This window comes from Populus trichocarpa, chromosome 7 (assembly GCF_000002775.5).
Source record: "Populus trichocarpa isolate Nisqually-1 chromosome 7, P.trichocarpa_v4.1, whole genome shotgun sequence".
In the NCBI taxonomy this organism is placed as follows: Eukaryota; Viridiplantae; Streptophyta; class Magnoliopsida; order Malpighiales; family Salicaceae; genus Populus; species Populus trichocarpa.
In genome coordinates, this window is record NC_037291.2 from 14,426,300 (window position 1) to 14,441,975 (window position 15,676).

General features: G+C 35.1%; 3 protein-coding genes and 1 long non-coding RNA gene across 4 annotated transcripts; 3 read left to right on the forward strand and 1 right to left on the reverse strand.

The window, feature by feature from the left end:
- The first annotated feature begins 231 nt into the window (after positions 1-231).
- On the forward strand, positions 232-4,083 carry LOC7491750 (uncharacterized). The gene is made up of 5 exons (XM_002310393.4): positions 232-444; positions 1,770-1,942; positions 2,211-2,309; positions 2,399-2,550; positions 3,457-4,083. Exons 2-5 carry the CDS (start codon positions 1,772-1,774, stop codon positions 3,842-3,844), a joined length of 810 nt encoding a protein of 269 aa, XP_002310429.4. The 5' UTR covers positions 232-444; positions 1,770-1,771; the 3' UTR covers positions 3,845-4,083.
- A 1,510-nt stretch (positions 4,084-5,593) lies between these two features.
- Positions 5,594-8,251, reverse strand: LOC112328214 (B-box zinc finger protein 24). Its single transcript, XM_024605404.2, has 3 exons — positions 7,635-8,251; positions 6,557-6,856; positions 5,594-6,102 (listed from the first exon to the last, which is right to left on the reverse strand). The coding sequence occupies exons 1-3, from the start codon at positions 7,815-7,817 to the stop codon at positions 5,878-5,880; spliced, it is 708 nt and encodes a 235-aa protein (XP_024461172.1). The 5' UTR covers positions 7,818-8,251; the 3' UTR covers positions 5,594-5,877.
- Positions 8,252-13,201: 4,950 nt separating this feature from the next.
- Positions 13,202-15,252, forward strand: LOC112328223 (uncharacterized). The gene is made up of 2 exons (XR_002982966.2): positions 13,202-13,435; positions 15,063-15,252. It is a non-coding gene; the product is annotated as an uncharacterized LOC112328223 (long non-coding RNA).
- On the forward strand, positions 13,377-15,146 carry LOC7491747 (RHOMBOID-like protein 13). Its single transcript, XM_002310392.4, has one exon. It carries the CDS (start codon positions 13,896-13,898, stop codon positions 14,703-14,705), a length of 810 nt encoding a protein of 269 aa, XP_002310428.1. The 5' UTR covers positions 13,377-13,895; the 3' UTR covers positions 14,706-15,146.
- Positions 15,253-15,676: the final 424 nt, after the last annotated feature.

Here is a 15,676-nt window from a genome sequence, read left to right on the forward strand (position 1 = left end):
CCTAGCTAAATTTGAAGAGGTTAATTGAATAATAAAAAGTTTTATCAAGTAAATCAAGTTTTATTAAATTAATATTTAATTTAATTTAATTAAAATCCTCAATTTTCAAGGCCAAACCATCAATTCAAGCCAAGTTTAACATCTAGGTTACCATCTACATGTAAGGCTCTAATTGCCCCAATGACGCAAGTAAAGAATAAAAGGCCAAACCATCAATTCAAGCCAAGTTTAACATCTAGGTTACCATCTACATGTAAGGCTCTAATTGCCCCAATGACGCAAGTAAAGAATAAAAAATCAAAGACTTCTTGAACGTGCCGCCCCGCTTAAATAATTCGCACTCTCTTTATAGCACCCTCGGACCCGTTATTCCCATACACAGTTTGCGCGGTGCCATTATAGAACAGAAGCCCATCACCGGAAACTTGCTGACACCATCTCCAGGTCATATTCTTAGATCCATATTCAATATATCTTTCTGTATGTGTTTGTATTTGTTTAAATGCTAATAGATTTGATAGATTGAATGACTGGCATGTATGTGTTTGTGTGTGTGATTTTGTTGGGATTTGAATTGGGAATTGGGGGTTAAGATTGATGTGGGACTTACTCAGATGGGTTGTTAAGATTTTGGGTTGATGAGGGAGTTTTGGTGATGGGTCATGGAGAGGTGGTTTTATTGTTTTATTGGTAAAGTTTGGAACTTCAGAGGATTTATGAGTTGATTTATGGATGAAAAGGAAGTTTTTAGTGGCTTTTGAATGAATGTGATTAGTTTGGTTTCTAAAGAGGATTGGTAAGGGATTTTGTAGGTATGCAATTTTGGGTAGGGTAATTTTGTGAGTTGTGGTGTATGATGTCAATTGTTGAAGTAGAAGTGAAGGTGCTGAGAGGTGCTTGATGGATTTTGGATTGGTGGGAGAGTTTTGAGAGGTTTAGTGACGGTGTTTAATTGTTTGGAAAAAACAAAGAGGATTATATTTGGGAATATAGGATGTGTGAGGATTTTGACTGTGGATGGGGCTGTGTTTTTATGAACAATGGGCATTCTGGAAGCATCCTTTTTGTGTCTGTTGTTTCATGAGCTCCATATGAGTGCATAGCTCGAGTCTGTGTCTGCTGCTTAGAATATGGTTGGGCATTCTGGAAGCATCCTTTTTTTCCAGGCCTTTATATACTGGTGTTACATGCTAGCATAGATGGTGGGAAGGGGGATGTTTGGAAGATGGTCCAAATGCGGAACTAGACCCTGGAACACAAACTTCCATGCCTTGAAGTCATGAATTCTGGCCATCCTGCTGATACCAAATGATATGGTGTTCTGACTATTCGAGGAGTACTGATATTTGTCGAGGTATTGAGTTCTTGAAAGTAGATGGAAACTATATGCTTCCATCAAGAGTATACATTTCAACTTCTACCATATGACAATTAAACTATGAGAATATGCAGTACATGGAGGAGAATGGATTTTGATTTTAGAATTATATGGAAACTTCATAGGTCTCAAGTTTACAGTTTCATTTGAAGGATGCATCAGTCATCCCCTTTTCTTAAAAATATTGTGTGATCGGTTGTTCCCTGTTAAGCTTGAAACCTCATTTCTATTTTATTCAAATGACTATGGATTCAATTGGGTTTTGAAAAAGTTTCAAATTTAAGCATCCATTAGTAATCAGTGCTTGATCGACTCAGCTAAGAGATATTCAATGCTAATAAGCAGTTCTTCTGCACAAACTTGTTCTGATTTCTCTCCCTCTCAAGTGCAGAAATGTATAACAATGTGGGACCTCAGCCTGGGGTGCCAAGACCTCCGACCAACCCTCAGCCCACTCCATTTGGGAATGCCTTCTATGGAGCTGGCTCGGGACTTATTAAAGGTGGACTGGGTGCATATGGAGAGAAAATTCTGGGATCGAGTTCTGAGTATGTGCAAAGCAATGTAAGTAGCACTCTGAGACTTTCATGTCAAACACCATTTTGGTTTAAGTTTGCTGTAAGCCAAATTGAATGTTGATGCTCTGGTTGAGCATGCGCTAGTCCCGGATTTGATTATGTTGGACACTACAAGGCCTCATGCTAGTGTCTTTAGACTACTGACAAGGCACCATTTACATAAATGCTATGGGTTCATTTTAGACAGATTAGATTGTTGTGGTTTAGTTTGAGAGCTATGTGATTTTAGCTGAAATTTTCTTTCAAATAAACAGATAAGTAGATACTTCTCTGATCCACAATACTATTTCCAAGTGAATGACCACTATGTGAGGAACAAATTGAAGGTTGTTCTGTTTCCTTTCCTGCACAGGGTAAGTAATCTAATCTAATGTTTCTTCTAGCTTGCACACCATCTTTTTCCTATTGACGTGACCTTTTGTCCTTACTATCCTTTTCTCAGGGACATTGGACAAGGATAACTGAGCCAGTAGGGGGCAGGCTTTCCTATAAACCCCCAATCTATGATATAAATGCACCAGACCTGTACATTCCGTTCATGGCATTTGGTACCTATGTTGTTCTTGCTGGCTTGTCATTGGGACTTAATGGAAAGTAAGTAGATTATATTCTCCAATCAACCCAGCTTAGCCTTAATACCTCATGTGCTGGTGGCAAGCTTATCAATTTTTTGCATTGGATGCATCTATGTACAGCTTCTCTGTTAGCCCTATCTGTTCCCATCCAAACATAACCCATGCTAAACTTTTTCATGTTCACAACCTTAATTTGTCATAGTCCCATACAGATTTTTGGATAGCATTTTGGTAACTGCTTCTAGTTATTTTTGGTGTTAGCTCTGTTAGCAAAAAGCAATTAAGCACTTACAAATGTTGATTAGCACACAGCTGTATCATGTTGATCTGTCTGATAATAGTTCTAAAGGGTGGAAAAAACCTTTTTTTTTGTGGCTATTTTACCAAACCTTCGCTGCTAGATGGAGAGGGTCATGAAGGGAAATCCTTTATTTTCGAAGTTCTCTTTTTGTATGGCAGTTTTATTGCTGTCCGTGGCAGTGGCAATTTTGATAGTGTTGCTTAAAGTTGTCGCTCTGATTCCTGCATCTTGCACTACACCTTTGTCTCTCACTTTTTTCTTCCTCTTCCTTATTTTTTTGTGCATGTCAAGACTTGTGTGTGTGCATCTGTAAAGCTTCAATAAAGCAAGTAATTTCTCAGCCGGATGAACAATTACTTGCATTACATCTTTATTCAACCAGATCTTTTGTTTGTCTTTCTTTGGCCCTTGAATTTCCTTTATCTGAGATCAAGTTTAATTCCATTTGATTCTAGGTTTAGCCCAGAAGCTATCAATTGGCTGTTTGATAAGGGATTGCGTGACTGGTTTGGACAGGATGCATTGTTCAAACCAGCCAGCATTGAATTCCAACACCCTTTTTTATCTTTACTTTGGAAATTAATTTCATCTGAGCTCTCAAGTTTAGGTTTTTTTTTTTCCCAGGTTTAGCCCAGAAGCTCTCAATTGGCTGTTTGTCAAGGGATTGCTTGGCTGGTTTATGCAGGTTGCATTACTCAAAATAATACTCCTTTCATTGGGTAGTGGGGAGGCACCCTTGTTAGACATGGTTGCATATGCTGGGTATACTTTCACAGGCATGTGTTTTGCTGTACTTGGAAAGATCTTACCTGGATACTCTTACTACATTTTGATGCCATGTACCTGCCTATGTATGGGAATTTTCTTGGTGAAGACAATGAAGAGAGTACTCTTTGCAGAGGTGAGGAGCGTTGATTCGAGCCGGCACCATTATCTCTTGCTCCTCATTGGTTTGGTTCAGTTCCCACTTTTTGCATGGCTTGGCAATGTTAGTGTTAATTGGTTTCTCTAAACTGCATTCTGTTATGTTGTAGTTAGAAACATGTATTTGTAGAGTTGCGGAATATCAGATTTTTTTTGCTACATTAGCTGATTTACAGGCGATTGTTTTGCTGATAAGCATGTGAATCCACTTCGCTTTTCACCCACATTGAAAACTGTGAAAGTTTATGTTGTTTTATGTGTTGAGAAATTGTAAGCTGCAACATTATAGATTAATTATCCTATGGATAAATGGAAATTTATTCAACACTGGAAATGCGTTAATGGATGGTACAGATTATTACACATTCTCCTTCACTGGAACCACTGAACTTTATTTTGGATGCAAATTCAACATGTATCCCACACTTGATTAGGAAGTAGAAACTTATCCCATTGGAAATTACTACTACTATAAACTTGAGTACATAGAATTTTCATGATGATCCACTGTGAATATGGTAACTTCTCAAGTTCTTTCTGTGATCTTGGTGCCCAACACACTCCAAGCCTGGCCATTGTTCTCTGCAAAAGCGTATGTTCAGCGGACACCTTAAGCAATTGCGGGCAAGGTTGTTGCAAACTGCCACTGTCCTGTCAATGAACTGCGGTGGAGGATTTCCCGTTAGAAAATTGTCTTCTAAGAACAAGCCTTTCCATGAACTCCCCGGTTTTGGTCCATATTCTACTGGGATTCGTCCAGAGAACTGATTATGGGAAAGATCAATTGATGATAATCTCGCTACGTTTACTAAACTGATGGGTGGATGCCCGTGCAACCGGTTAGCGTGTGCATCCAACACTCTGAAGCTGTAAATCTGCTGAAGGGTATGGTATTACCTCCATTTCTGTGAATTTATTAGTTGGGATATTTAGGCGTACTACCATAGGCAAAGTGAGAACTTCCTGAGGAATGGGATTTGAAAGCCTGTGATCACTCAAATCCAGTACCGTGAGGTGTTTGAAGACACTTGCAGGTGAAATGTGTCCTGATAGCACATTATGGCTCATAGACAATCTTCTCAAGTTTATTGGAAGATTAGGCACAATTCCTTTTAGATTGTTGCTACTAAGATGTAATGTATTCAGCTACCACAACCAGAGAGGTCCGGAATGTTGCCTGCCCAACAATGCGTTGTTTGACAAGCTTAATTAACCGCACCAAGCTTCTCAAAGTGGTAATATTGGCTGGAATTCTGCTAGAGAGGTGGTTTTGTGACAGGTCTAATATTTCAAGATGCTTAGATTGATGATTCCTTGAGGCATTCTGCCAGTGAAGAGATTTTGAGGCGATAATAGTCTGTTGAGCTTTTGAAGGTTAGCTATGGTTTCTGGTATTGGCCCTCGAAAGTTGATTTTGCTTATTCTAAGGGAGGTAAGCTCCATTAAATTTCCGATCAATGGTGATAGAAAGCCATCATATTTAGCGGCATCAAGATCGATTGCCATTATACGGTTAGCCGATTTGTCTGTAGGCTCCGTGTAACCCCCCTGAAGCCTCGCATGGAAAGTTTTCTTTCAAGTAAAAACTCATGAACCGTGATCTACCAGTGGTAATTTAGCAAAAAAGGGAGCAATTTCCTTTTCCATCATATCATGTGCCATCCATTGAATTGTACAAAACATTTCCTTGACGTTCAATTTTAGATTTCCAAGCACAAACCCTTGGCAATGAAGCTTAACATTGAGTGCAGCATTTCGACCAATCTGCATTTCCAGGGAAGGAGTAACCCTAGCAAGTAACGATCCATATACTAGCTAGTACTGTTCTAGCACGATGTGCAAACGAGCAATAGTTGAGAATTATATATGTGAGTTATTACAATCAAAAGCACTGATTGATGTAATTCCACTTTCAAAGGCAAACAAAAATACAGGAAAAAGTAGAAAATGAATCCGTAGAACTAACTGTGATGCTACTCTCTACTCTCTAAACACACGAAGTTTCATGCATGTTTATGTAAATACAGACTATATACATACACAGATGCATATAGGTACTTATGAAAGTATGCGTCGTTCTTCAAAAGTTCAACTCAAACTGCGGAGTTTAGCACCATGAGTTCAGCCAAGATCAGGTACGGTGAAGTACTCATCGTCATCGATTTCAATCCTAGGCTTCTTATGGGACATGCTGAATTTGGGGGGTCTGTATGCGTTCACATTGGTTGGTGGTGAGATTGGTAGTTGAGGAACTTCAGCTGCTGCTAAAGCCTCCTGAGGAAGTTGCTCACTGAAAAGACCCATGTCAGCTAGCCAGTCAAACTCTCCTAGCCCAAGTTGCTCTTTCTGCACAGAAAAGAAACAAGAAGTAATTGAGATTTGAAAGACAAAGGTCAATCCAACAGTTCCGACATCAATTTTGTTCTTCATATAACAGGGGAACGAAAAAACACAAGCCCACGTTTTGCAAAGGCAGGGTTGGATGCTCAAAAGGATCATCGAAATGCATTAACAGAAAGTGACTGCTAGTTTCTATATTCAAGGGAGCTACTGTAAGCCCCTTGTTCTCCGATTGATGGAATACTGATCGTTTAGGGTGAAGTTAAGGGTCAACTTAACTATATTAGGACGAACCAAATACCATTACACAATCAATCAATGGTTCAAGACTCCGAGTCATATGATCTCGGGGGAAGAAATACCCACTTTCTCCCAACTTTTTCATCCCTTTTGAAGACAGTATTGTTTGCAAACAAAATCTGGGGGACATTATTGAGTCCATACAAAAACTTCTTATTACCTTGTCAGTGGATTCTTCAATGTCAGAGAACTGTAGAAAATCATCAACAGCCCAAGAAGAGCCAAAACTCGATGCATGCTGCCAAGGCAACTTGGAAGTTTGTTGTTCACTCTGATTTGGTGGCTCTAAAGAACTCTTCTGAGTGTCCTTGGAGCAACTAGAGCTTAAAGCCACTCGGATTCCAGTGGCCAGAAACCGCTGGTGATTTGCTGAAAGGCTACCAGCTGAATGGATTGGTTCATCACAATCCCGGCAAAAGAGGGCTCTGTCTTCAACACAGAAAATGAAAGCAGCCTTTTCCTGAAAATCAAATTAAGTAGAGAGACACAGATGAGAAAAACTTCACAACCATAAAAGCAGAAGTTCATAGAAATACGAAAACCCAACGAGAGCATTACGGTTGTTACTTGATAAATAGTTAAAAACAAGCATTTTAGATATCAAGTAACTTCATCTTCTATTAAAACATGGTTTAGAAGGAATCCCTCTAAGATAAACCGGACAGAATCCGCATGGCAACATCCACACATTGACTAATCCAGGCCGTCTAGGTGAGGTTTGAATCCAAGATGAGTGCCTTAACCACACATCCCTAGCTAGTCCCTTTCCCCCCCATAGACTAAACCTGTGAGACTCTTATCTCTTTCAATATAACTTATGTCTCTATCATGAATCACCATAAACTCATTAAATTTCATTAAATATACAAATCTACAAAGAATTTCTTGGTTTGAACAAGGTATTAATTTATAGCAAAAGTGCCCTTAATAAGTTAATGCTCAAATAGCTGCCAAGACACACTACAAGAACTTGATTATACAGTTCTTATTCAAGATCTCACACTCTATCAGCAATGATTCCTTAGGGTTTTTCGCCATCTTATGATTTCTTGGAACTCAAAGTGAGCATAGATAAATGAATAAACAGACTCAAATTCCATACTTCGCAAACACCAAATCATAAACCAGAATGATAGATCACAATTCCAAAAGCAAGATCTGATAGAAAATTACATAAACATAAACAAATTACAATAAATCAATTAAAAATTAGTGCTAAAGGTGAGAAATGAAATTACTTGGCATATATCGCATGGAGGCAGCTTGTTGGAGAGGCACTGGAGAAGAAGTCTTTGGTGTTTGCTAGCAAGCTTGTTTGCTGCATGAACTTCTATGTCACATTTTTCACAAAGGGCAGCCTCATCAGCACAACAAATCACTGTGGCTGGTGCTTTCTCACACACATCACACTGAATTTTCATCTTCTTGATTGAAAGTTAAATCAGATCAAACCCCCACCTCTCTTTTAGCAGATCCCTTGTTAGTTCACCTTCTCTAGTTTCTTGCAACCTCTTGAGCGGACTCAAACTATAACGAGACAGTGAAACATATGTTTCAAAAAACTACCTGAAATGCTGATCTTTTTTTCTTTTTTTCCCAATAAAGTGCAACCAAGCAAAAAGAAAAAGAAAGAAGATTTGGCCAAGAACACAAACAACAGAAGGAAAGAAGAGGAGAAGAGAAAGATGAGACCTAAGAGAAGTAATATAAGCAAGAATATGTGGAAGATACAGAAAACTAAGTGCTTGGTGCAGAATCCAAGAAGCTGAGTGTTTGCAGATAAGACCTTGATATTTTGTGAGTCAAAACCAAGAAATGTGGAAGAGACAGCAATGCATGGTGGGGCCAAACTCCATGTGTGGCTGTGGTTTTGTAAGCAAACAGCAAGTACTTATGGTCCTTGATTATTTTCAGACTTCTTTAAGAGTTGAAATGGTAAGGCGAGGAGGGCAACATGCACACAATTGTCTTCTTGTGTTGCCACTTGACATAGAACATTCATGCATGCCAACTAACTTGATGTTAGATTTTCGAAACCTCAAATTAGTCTCCAAACTGTTCATGAATTCTTGATTGAATCTTTAAACTAAAAAATTTTCAATTGGGTCTTTAAAGTAATAGACATTCCTCAATTTCCCTTCTTTTGTTCATGTCCATTGTTGTTGTTTTTTTTTTACAGGAAAAAAATATTATTTTGAAGAATGTTTAATACATTTCCTTCATGAAATTATGATGACCCTAGTCAGACATGAAGATTTCCAAACTTATTCAATAGTATTTATATATCCGTGTAAACTCGCACAAAAACATAAGAGATTTTTCCTTTTTTTGTTCATTCATAATGCAACCGAAGAGAGTTTAATGTTTTTCATCATGGGATTATGATGATTTTTTAACTATGAAATTGAAAGTAAAATATAATTAAGGAGATTCTCCAACCTATTCAACAATTAAAAAGTGTTTATATTCGTCTACAAAACATAAGAAATCCTTCTTTTTTGTTCATTTGTGTTGGAAACAACACTATTTTGAAGAGAATTTGATGTTTTTCTTCATGAAACTGAGCTGATTTTCAGACCAAATGACTTGATTAAAAAAATGTCTAATACAAAAACTAAAATTGATAAAACTAATTATTTTAGGATGAAATTGAGATTTTCTTACACGAAAGAAGACAATAAAGTCTCCCCCTAAGATTTTATTAATTTTGATGGATCACATTTCACACTCTAGAAGTTTTGCTAAAGTAACAGCTTTGATTCATGAAAATGACTTGTCATTTATCACATGGATGGAGGCGTCTCCAGTAGCGGCTGCGATACCAGTTGAGGAGGTCGCATATACATCAGCCATCCTAGGGTTTCTCAGTTGTCTTTTCCCAACTTTAGTATATGAATCGCAAAAAATATCTAAGTAATTCATAATTATTTGTTGGAATTAATTCAAATAATTATTTTTATTAAAAGTAAAAAAGAAAAAAAATAAGAGCTCTTAAAAAACAAAAAAGAGAGGATAATTACTTGATTTAAAAGCAGCATTATTATTAGATCATATACATAATTATGATTCAGTCATCATTATAGTCACAAGGTGTAGCCAAATCTTGGTGACTGATCCACATGAACTCAGAATTGATCACTGCATCAACTCTCTCCTCCTTCCAATCCAGGGCGCAAAACATCTTACACTAGAAAGAATCAAACATGGCAACCCCAAAGAGAACCTGCAAACTTTGATGCGAATCCTTCTCTTACAAATCTCTTCACGGATGTCCGAAACAACTCCTCTGACAACCTCGTTGATCTCCTTCACAGACCTCCTCAGCTTGTCCCTGATGCCATTTTCTTCTGAGAAATGGTAGCTGCTTAGAAACGCACGCCTTGCATTGCGATAATTGCTCTCATAACTGTCTTCCCAGGTATCAGAAAACTGGCGGAGAGAATGCTGTCTTCCATGGCCGGACAAGCTGGATGCCACGACTGGACAGACCTCAGTGTTCGTCATGGCCAAAGGCGGTTCAAGAAATCGGACATGGTATTAGTAGTATCATGGGATATTGTAGATTACCATGATGTGTCTATAAATAAACAAATAACCTTGGATTATGCTACTAATTCTTAATCCAAGATGGGTTAGTGGTTGAACCATTGTGGAAATGTTTAAACAGGTTGTTGGGTTTTGTTGCACCCAAAATCATCAGCCGTACTAACTAATTCGATGGTTAACTGTTAATCTTGACATTAATGGTGTAGGGACCTCCAAGTAGTAATCAAAGCATGGCAAATTCTAGAGGACAAATTTGTTAGATTCTAAATGGGTCCTCAAACAAGAATAACTCTCAATTACATCGACATTACACGATCAAACCATGCTCATTGAAACTTATTGGCAGATCCGATTGGGAATTTGTTTTTTTTTTTGAGGAGACCCAATGGAGGATTGGGACAGGATCTTGTTTCAAAAAGATAAAAAGGGAGACGAGATTGTGGCTTCTTTTTGCCTGTTACGAGGAACAATGCACAAACCTTGGTAAATGGCTCCTTTGTATTGGGAATTGTGGTGAGAATATATAAAAATTGAAAGTCGGTTATTGTTTATACTTTATATGAGAAAGAAGTCATGTTAATATATTTTTTTAATTGTGTGGTTAACAGCTCATGGCGTAGCCAGAGAATAGATCTTAAAAAATAATAAAATAAAATTCACAATTATAAAATAATAAAGAATAAAATTAGAAAAAATACAATAAAAAAACAAAACATATAGCAATAAAAAAATTAAAATTAATATAAAAATAAATCAAAATAAAATGGTAAAGAATGAAATTGAAAAACAAATTTCATTTAGAAAAAGTATAAAAAAAATAAATAGCAATTAAGAGAATGAGAATCAAATTTGACATAAAAATTATATAAATCAAATGATAAGAGATGAAATTAAATAAAAATAATTATCTACAAAAAATAATAAAAAAAATAATAGTTAAATGAATAAAGATCAAATTATATACATAAAACAAAAGGAGACTTTTGTATTTTATCCGGTGGAAGAAAGGGAAAATAAGAAGAAGAAGAAAAATGTTCACTACAAACACAATGTCAGCTCGCCATTAGTAAGATCTCGGTGCACCACTCTTAACACATGTTAATCACCGAGCAAGGACATTATTTCATCGGGCTAGGACATGAAGTTGTTAACCAAACAATTAAAAAAGTATATTAACATGACTTATTTCTCATATAAACAATAATTAATTTTCAATATTTTAGTTTTTGTGTGTATATAGTTGTTAAACTCAATTTAGAGTGGCAGTATTATCTAATAAACTTAGAATTTAAAGTTTGATGTGGGTTGAATTTATTGTTAAATTGAACAAGATATTAACCGGTAAAACTTAATTAACTCGACCAAATTCTTAGTGATTTACTTTACTCAACTAAACTTAATTCAAATTTAACTAGGTCAACATCATGGGAAAAAAATAAAAAAAATTCTTAATTTTTTAAAATAATTGACTTAAATTGACATGGTAATCATTAAATTGATACGATAACCCAGTCATCCATTTTTTTCAATCATTCAATTTTTTAGGGAGTTTTCATTCTCCAGATGAAGTGTTTGATACTTTAATACAAGATATTTTTCAATTGAAAATACATTAATAATATTTTTTTTAATTTTTTAAAGTTTTTATATTAAATTATAAAAATAATTTAAAAACATATAAAAAACACTGATTTAATATTTTTTCAAGTAAAAAATAATTTATAAAACAATTAAAAAAAAATAAAAAAACTCTACTATGGCGAGCACCCTTGCCTGCGAGAGGCCGTCGAGGCCTCAATTTTGGTTTCCTTCTATAGCCAAGTTGAGCCCAAGTGTAGGTTGCCTAGTGGAATTTATACCAAATCTTTTAATAATAAAGTTTACCCTACTAGCTTCATCATAGTGTCTCAGGAGTTGTACTAATAATTATTTTTAAAAATATTTTTTATTTAAAAATATATTAAATAATATTTTTTTATTTTAAAAAATTATTTTTAATATTAATACATCAAAAAAATTTAAAAATATAAAAAATATATTTAAAGCAAAAACAAATAAAAAAAATTAATTTATTTTAAAATACTTTCAAAATGTAAAAATAAACATGCTTATAATTTAATTGTTGAACTTTTTTATATTGATTTTTTTAGCAATATCTTCTAAAAATTCCAACATAAAATAAAAATATATTTTGATATTTTATATATGCATCAAAATGAATTTATTAATCTCCCATTAATAATATAATTATATATGCATCAAAATGAATTTCTTACTAATTACTTAATTAGTTCCTTTATTTTCCATGTGAACAAGATTTAAATTCATATCTTTTAATTATAAACCAATTCTAAATTCTCAGGTTCTCGGTAATAATTGCTACTGCCATGCACGTACCAACCAACAAACACCACATATTTTGATATTTCCCTGTCATATGGTACCAACACCCGCACAAAAGGAAACTTCCTGCTACAATAATTTGAAATTCATTTGATTTGAATTAATTTTTGTAAAATAAATAAAGAATTCTCTCTAGTGTAAAAAGCTAATCAATTAGCTTCTTGATTAGTCTTGATCATGTTTAATTTAATGTTACTTTGTTTAAAAAATATATTTTTTAATTACCAATCTTTTCATATTAGTTTTCTCTTTCCTTTTTCTATTTTTAAAATAAATTAAAAAATAACATGATCAACACTAATCAAGGAACTAATTAATAAGTTTTTAAAATTAGAAGAATTATTTAATTTATTTTATAAAATTACATAGATTAATTTATAATTTTCTTAAGATATTTTCCTTCGAGGAGTTTTTTTCTTGAGTTAAGTTTAACAAAATAACTTGACAGATAACGGTGTGTTTAAGAGTGTGGACGAACTGCACTTCTGAAATTAATTTTTTTAGGGTACTTTTGGATTATTTGATGCACTGATATCAAAAATAAAAAAATATTATTTTAATGTATTTTCAAGCGAAAAACACTTCGAAAAGCAACCTCCACAGTGCAACCCGCTTTTCATCAAAATTTGAATTTTTTTGTTTTAAATTAATTTTTTAGTATTTTTGGATCGTTTTAATTAATTAATATAAAAATAAATTTAAAATAATAAAAAAAATATTATTTTAATACATTTCTAAATAAAAAAATATTTTTAAAAATAACCTCTACCATTATATTAAAGACCCATCTTTTGACAAGCAATCTTTTTATGAACGGAGAAATCTTTAGAAGCATTAGTTGTGTTTTTTTTGTTATGTCATTCAAACACATAGTACAAAAACTACATGTCATTTATCATTACAGATGGTAGCTTTGGGCCTTTGGGAATTTTAAACATCAATGGCAGTTGAGCCATGTCTCAATGCTTTTCAAAAGGGCCCACCATATATAAACTTTCAAATCCAAGTTATCTTTGCAAAATACGGAAGCACCCAAAAGAAAGAACGAAACTACAAAGCTCAAACAACTCAATCAATTTGAAGCAAAAAGGTAACAAATTTATCTCTCTCTAAAATGCCCTTTTTTTCTCTAATCTTTTTGTCAAAAAAATCTAAACCTTTCTTTATTTTATTGTTCTTGGAACTGAAATTTCAAAACTTTAGTACCATTATTGGGATTAGCATATAGTTTATACTTGTACTTTATGAGGGATTCAGTGTGAGAAAAGGGCAGTGTTTGATTGTAAAGGAAATCTAGATTTTTATTCATGTTGGAATGGTTGGATGTGTAAAGTTTAGGTTTTTTGGAGGTTAATTTTGATCCGGGGTTATTCAAATTTGTTAGATTTGTAAAGGGTTTTTGCTTTAGCTGATAAAGTTTGATCTTTGAGGAGAATCCACACTTGTCTGACCTTTGGTGGATTTTTTCGGTTGTGGAAAAGCTTCATTTGGTATTGCATTGTTGAGCACCTTGCGGTTTTAAAGAGAGGAAGTGGAGGGCTTTGTTATAGATGGGGAGACCATTGTTTTATGAGATTGTGGAAAAGCCTGCTACAAGCTGTATAATAGGAATATGTAGTGCTATATGGTTTTATATACAGAAGAGAAATTTTGGGTACTCTCATGTGGGATTAAGTTATGAAAATGCCATCGAAGGGCACCATTGGAGGATAATAACTTCAGCTTTTTCACATATTAGTGTTATTCATCTTGTTTTCAATATGAGTGCGCTTTGGAGTCTAGGGGTTGTGGAACAGTTGGGGCACATTGGCCTTGGTGTGGCTTATTATCTTCACCATACACTTGTGTTGGTTGTTTTATCTGGGGCACTAGTACTGGGGATGTACCATTTATTGATACAAAGATTTAAGATAGAGTATTTTCGGAGTGTGACGGCTGTTGGGTATTCATGTGTTGTATTTGGGTGGATGACAATTCTTTCTGTGAAGCAACCATCCTCAAAGTTGGATCTTTTTGGATTTCTTTCGCTTCCTATCAGTTTTGCTCCTTTCGAGTCATTGATTTTTACATCAATTATTGTTCCACAAGCGAGTTTTCTTGGCCATTTATCAGGAATTGTTGTTGGATATGCTATTGCATGGGGTTTGATACATGGGATGAACAATTACTGGGCAATATCAATGCTTGGATGGATTGTGCTTGTTTTTGTGGTCAGTTTGAAGCGGTCGGGTGCCTATGATTTTGATTTTCTTGAGATTGAATCTGTTACGGATCCTTCACTGCCTTCTGTGCGGTTTCTTGGAAGTGGTAGAACCTTGCAGGAGAGTTCACTGCCAGTTGAAGGTGTTGAAATTGTTTAACCTCCGCCTAAGATCTCATTCCTATTTGTTAACAATGGGCTTTTACTCACTGAATAGTCATCCCCAATACTATTTAATTATCTTCTGTTATGCTGGACCCTTACATTGTGATTTTCCTCATCTTCCTGACCATCAAAAGCTCAAGTTGGCACTCCCATCTGCTGTAGAGTTACTGACTTACAGGTGCATCTTTCTCATTCAATCATTTGTTAGAATGGTGGATGCATGTTGTTGTAGACCAATATAGACATTATCAACCATTGTTGTGCACCCCTGTTCTTTGTTTGTTGTACCGCAGCTTTTCCTCCTTTTGAAATTCTTTGGTCTTCTGATCTCATGATTTTATTTTTGGAGTAGGCTCGATATCATTCAAGAAATGATGAAAAGGAACTTGTTCACATATCCATAGTAATGCAGTGAAGATATTACTGTTCTGTATAACTATCAGCTTACAAACAGAACATGCTTTTCTTTGTTCAACCTTTTGCGATTCAATTGTAGCTCAACTCTCTGCTTGCGTTTCGCAATGTGACCGTTGTTTGACTATGATGCATTAGTTTTTTTTTTTTTTTTGATGAATGCTATTCTTATAGTTATCTATTGCATTAAATCAATGGCTAGAGCACAAATGCACAATAGTTGTTTGGATAATGTTTCCTGTTTCATTCTTTCATGGACCACTATACTAGATCTCTACTACATGCAATCAATTATCATATGCAAAGTCACATCCCATTTGGTCTTTGGAGTCACTGATTCTTACTCAGCTATGGCAAAAATTTGCTGGGAATGTGATTATGCTTCAATATAGGAATTGGAGGTAGATAAGCTCGACTTATTCATTCAGGAAGCACTAGGGTTTTGGCAAAAAGAGATAAAACAACGGTTTTGATTGGTAAACAGAACACTTGTCATGGACTCATTTTGCATAGAGAACTTGCCAACCTTTTTTTCTCCTTCTCTACAGTAAA